Below are 5,115 nucleotides of genomic sequence, written 5' to 3'. Positions count from 1 at the left end.
GTAACTAAATTCTCAGTTCCCGAACGCGAAGAACACAACACGGGAACGGGTTCGCGATTCAAGAATATACACCACCACGCTAGGTAGTGTAAAACAAGAACAAGAAGGCGGGAAAAGGTAGCCGGTGAGTGAAAAAAAGAATTGTTGAGGGCAATACAGGGTTTTAAACTAACTTTAACTTTTGCTAGCCATGTGGGCTACTGGACTTTGCCATTCCAGGGGCCCACATCAAAATTTGGTCGCCCACACTTTTTCAAAAAAATAAAAGTACAAAACACAGTTTATTTTTGTCTTTAGAAGGTTTTAATCATTCAAATTTAATTCATATATTCATATTCCATTTCAATTTCCCTCAAATTTTCAAAAACTTCATTTTCAGAAATGTCATCACTTAGATCATCTTCTGAATCATTCTCTTTATCTGCATCTCTGACTTCAGATTCCTCTTCTTCACTTGCATCAATGTTTTCTTCTTCATCTGCTTCATGGTTTTCTTCTTCTTCTACTATGTGCATGGCATTATCCTCCTCAACATGATTTACAGCTGTGACACCATCACAGTTTTCAGTCTCTGTGTTCTTCTTCCTTTCAAATTGAGGGCGCCTTTGCCTCATTGAACTGCTGTTCCAAGAATGTATTGCTGGCTTTGGGTCATAGTCCATGATGTTTTTAGAGTGGAGCTTAATAGAGAGAGCATGATTAAGTGTGTTTTGGTTGAGTCTAGATCCTAAATTTGTTTTGAGGCATTTCAATTGGGAAAACCCTCTTTCTGCTTCTGCAGAACTTGGTGAAAGAGTGAAAATGAGATCAATAACTGAAAGGATATTGGTAAACTTGTTCTCATATTTTCTCTGTATAAGGACCCAGTCGCTTCCAAGAAGATCGCTAAAAATACAATTAAAAAAAATTAACAAGTTTCTCAAAGATTTTATTGGTAAGTAATTAGCTGCACTCAACACTTTATTGTTGTTGATATATTTACCTCTTGTGTATTTCCTTTTTAATCATTGTCCATTCAATTTCAGCTTCAGGAACATTCACCCCAGCCTCTGTGAGAACAGGATCAAAGTGCTCAAGTAGAATTTGCAACTCCTTATCCCCAAAGTCTGCAATTATTTTAAATTATTTTAGTTATTATATTTCAGCCTAAGTAAATAATTTTATTTTTTACAATTTTTACAAGCTCTGAATATACTTTCAAAGATTTTCTAGAACACAATTTCTTAACTGAAGTAACAGAAAAAAACACACAAAATGATTCAAAATTAGAACTGAACCTGAAATAAAAATCAATTGGAATTAAACCAGGAAATTAAAGGTAATAAACTTGAATCTGGAACTAGAAATAACCATCAATTCAAACTTGAAAGTTCACAAAGGAACAGACTATAAACCTCTGAGATCTTCCCATTCCTGTGGCCATGCTTTTAAATCAGCTATGCGTGTTGCATTAACAACAGGCATTGTTGAAGATGGGGCAAAATCTGAAAATCTTTTCTGTAGAGCAGACTCTATGCTTTCAATGAAAGTAGTTTTTATTTGATTGAAGTGTTGAAAGCCAGTGTTACACAACTTAGTGCCTTCATACTGGTCATCTAGCTTTCTGAGATTAGGTCCATCACTAAAATGCATTAGCATCAAACATTTGACTTTGATATTATGAAATATTAAATGTCTGTAAACACTGGAAAACTAAAAAAGAAAACAAACCATGTTTTGCTCTTCCTAACAGCTTCAAGTGCACTTTCCAGGGAATCATGCTGACATGATATTAATGCAGTCCTGTCCTGGAGGTTCAGTGATAGATGACGCAAAGGTGCAAGGACATCCAGCAGAAAGAGCAAAAATCCAACAATAACTTTTGACTTCAAGAGTTTCAAGAAACCTTTTGACTTTGCTTTAGCATCAGATGAAACCCTTTCTCTTGTCTCCAATAACTTCAAATAGAAAAGATAAATAGGAAAATAAATCAATTTTGACTTATATGAAAATAAAAAAATTCATTCAAAAATTAAATTCAAAAAAATACATTCAACACATTTAGAGAGTTAAAAACTTACCTGTTCCATATGGGTTATAATAAATTTGTAAGACGTAATCACATGGAGGATGGCTGTGACTTGATGACCAATCCATCTTGTTCCTCCGACTCTAGTTGGAATTAACAGCTTTTCATCCTGAGACTTTGTAGCTTCATATGTTTTCTGCAGAACTGCTCTATTCAGAGCGCTGTTGTGATAAAAATAATACAACCCTGCCAATAAAATGTTCACTCTCTCGTATGTCTTTACTTTTTTAGTTACATCCTTCAAGCTTAACTCTAGTCGATGAGCCATACAGTGGATAGTAACAATTGATGGACAGTCTTTTTCAAGGATAGCTCTAACACCAGATTTGCATCCTGTCATCACACTGGCTCCGTCACAACTCAAACCAACTAGCTTATTTGATATCTGACTCCAGTCCATCTTCAGATTACTGACAACTGTCTCTTGTAAACCGTGAACAATATTTTCTGCAGTTGCTTTATTTGCCGAATGAACACCAATGAAATCTACTGTCACAATACCTGCTCTGCATCCTCTAATGAACCACATCTCCTGCTCCTTCACAGCTGAATCAGTTGACCCATCTCCAATTACAGATAAAAATTTAGTGTCTTTGATCTGATTAGCTATTTTCTGAAATTCAACATCAGCAATAGACTGAATAAAAACTTTGGCCGAGTTAATGTTTCTATATGTTCTGCCTAAATCAAATCCTTTCATACCATCTAAGTCACACATCCATGTAAAATCACTCAAAGGTTTGTTGTTTTTTATTAGTGCATGACAATTACGGAACATTTTTTCCAACTTTTCAAAGTTCTCTTTGTTTAGTGTAGAGATAATCTTCCCAGCTTCAGACTCGTCTACAGGCTTGCTCTTACCCTCATTGACTTGAACAGCATATTTATGTTGTAAAGAATTTTCATGTTTAGTAACACTATCTAATTTGTAGGAGGTACAATCTGTAACGAACAGACGGGATCCAGTAGTACATGTTGGTATTTGTTTGCAGTAGGTGCATATCATACCCTTTTCCGAGTCAACTAACCATTCTCTATTTATCGTCCATACAGTTAAAAACTTTCGTTGCCTTTTAGTTTTGTCATAATTGTCATGATAGTCTTTTCTTTCTAACTTTGTTTTCTTCGGTTGACTGACGCCATCTATAAACCGCCACATGTTTACAATTGTCAAAATGAGTTAGACGCTTGCAGAGTAATGTTTCTCGGTTTCAAAAACTAAACGCTTTACTGATAACGATCTAAAAAGTCATGATCATAAAGACGCGATTTTATTTTGGTAACGACAAGCGTTTTCATGATCAAAAATACGACTTATCGTAATGAAAATAGAAAACATTCGGGACAAAACTGGAAATTGTTTAATCGCCATGTGGGCCACTAAGATTGCATTTTAAAATCGCGCACACCGACTTTTAGTCGCAAATGGCGAGTGGGCGAGTGTTAATTTCAAACCCTGCAATATTTGGCATTTTTAGTCAAAAAAGTTATTTTTAATTATATTTATTGAAAGCTGATACTTAATTTCTTTATTTGCACACTAATCTGCCTTGGACTAAAATGACACGTTTATTAATTTTTTAAAAATCACATTTCCGAGGAAAATGTATGATTACTTCAAATTGTGCTGAAATATGACCAATCAATTATCTTGCTGAACGAAATTGACATCCTTTATAATTCATTCTAAAAGTAAATGGTGCAGACACGAAACAACTGCTTATCAATGTCTCGCCACACACAAGGGGGTACGTACAGGCCTACAGTTACATGTAACCCAAAGAAGGAAAATGATCTTTGGCATAAAAGTACTCAAAAGCACCAATGTTTAAAGACCCCCCCCCCCCAACTGTTGAGGCATTGTCACCTAAAATTACTGCCGTATGCATTAAATATAGTGCATCCCCTTATTTTGATTAATAAGATATGAATTATTTTAAATTTCAGTACAAAAAAAGATAGTGAGGATGACGAAGATATTTTTACTGTACGTTTATTAGACACAACAGACCAAATGGAATATGAATGTGATGTATTCAGATCCATGAAGATTTTTTGTTGTGATATGGAGAGATCAAGAAATGATCAATATTGTTGTAAACTGTTTATTGTTTTTTTTTTCAAATAAAGTATTCATTTCACATATACATGTAATTACAAATTAAAGTGGTTGTCATTATCTAATCTTTATTTGATTAGAACATGTTCACAAGTCTTTGTCAGGTAGCTAGTCCATTTTCTGCATTTTGAAATATGTTCTGGAAATTGTTAATGTCCTCCTCATACTCAATGAATAATAGAATATCGTCATCAGCAAGAATGCATAGGTTGTGCAAGACACTGGCAGTCATGATGATGTTGCATATTTTTTCCACATCTGTGCAGTATATTTCACGAAGACGCCGAAATCGACCTTTTAAATGTCCTATAGCTCTTCCAACTGTTTGTCGCACTGAAGATAAAGATTTATTAAATCGTTTTTGTTGAGGAGATAAATCACCATTATCTCTTATGGGTGTTTGCAGCCAACCTCTGACAGGATAAGCACCGTCACCAAGTATAAAGGTATTCTGAGAAAATTTGTTATCATTTTCTGCTTCATGATATAAAGGTGGATTTTTTAGCACTCTGGCATCATGGGTTGAACCAGGCCAGCCTACATAGGCGTCAGTTATTAACATGTAATCATCTACGACTAACTGGAGCTGCACAGAAGGGTATCCTTTACGGTTTATGTAGTCTCTCTCGCCCCCGGGTGGATTAACAAGTCGGATGTGCGTTCCATCAATAATGCCAACAACACCAGGCAATCCGCTTCTGTTCTGAAACTTGAGAGATGTCATTTAAACGCTCTTGTGTTGGCCACCGTATGAATTTCGAAGCATTAGTTGCAATCAATTCGGCAACAGAATGAATGCAATCGTGAGCTGTGCTTGAAGACACATCAAATAAATTTGACGTTTCTCTGATGCTTTCCAAATTGCTAAGATGCCACAGGCAAATAAGTAATTGCTTTTCAGGTGAAATTTGAAACAAACCTCCTTTCT

General features: G+C 35.4%; 2 protein-coding genes across 2 annotated transcripts; both read right to left on the bottom strand.

Annotated features, from left to right (window-relative positions):
• Positions 1-317: 317 nt before the first annotated feature.
• On the bottom strand, positions 318-3,227 carry LOC134249199 (zinc finger protein 862-like). Its single transcript, XM_062731575.1, has 5 exons — positions 2,061-3,227; positions 1,711-1,937; positions 1,395-1,621; positions 983-1,106; positions 318-885 (listed from the first exon to the last, which is right to left on the bottom strand). The coding sequence occupies exons 1-5, from the start codon at positions 3,225-3,227 to the stop codon at positions 318-320; spliced, it is 2,313 nt and encodes a 770-aa protein (XP_062587559.1).
• Positions 3,228-4,287: 1,060 nt separating this feature from the next.
• Positions 4,288-4,911, bottom strand: LOC134249198 (putative nuclease HARBI1). The gene has a single exon (XM_062731573.1). It carries the CDS (start codon positions 4,909-4,911, stop codon positions 4,288-4,290), a length of 624 nt encoding a protein of 207 aa, XP_062587557.1.
• Between the last annotated feature and the right edge of the window lie 204 nt (positions 4,912-5,115).

This window comes from Saccostrea cucullata, unplaced genomic scaffold (assembly GCF_032062105.1).
Source record: "Saccostrea cucullata isolate Sc308-1 unplaced genomic scaffold, CSIRO_AGI_Scuc_v1 ctg2006, whole genome shotgun sequence".
Lineage (NCBI taxonomy): Eukaryota > Metazoa > Mollusca > Bivalvia > Ostreida > Ostreidae > Saccostrea > Saccostrea cuccullata.
The sequence above is the reverse complement of the archived record's forward strand: the minus strand, read 5'-3'. Positions and strand labels throughout refer to the sequence as shown.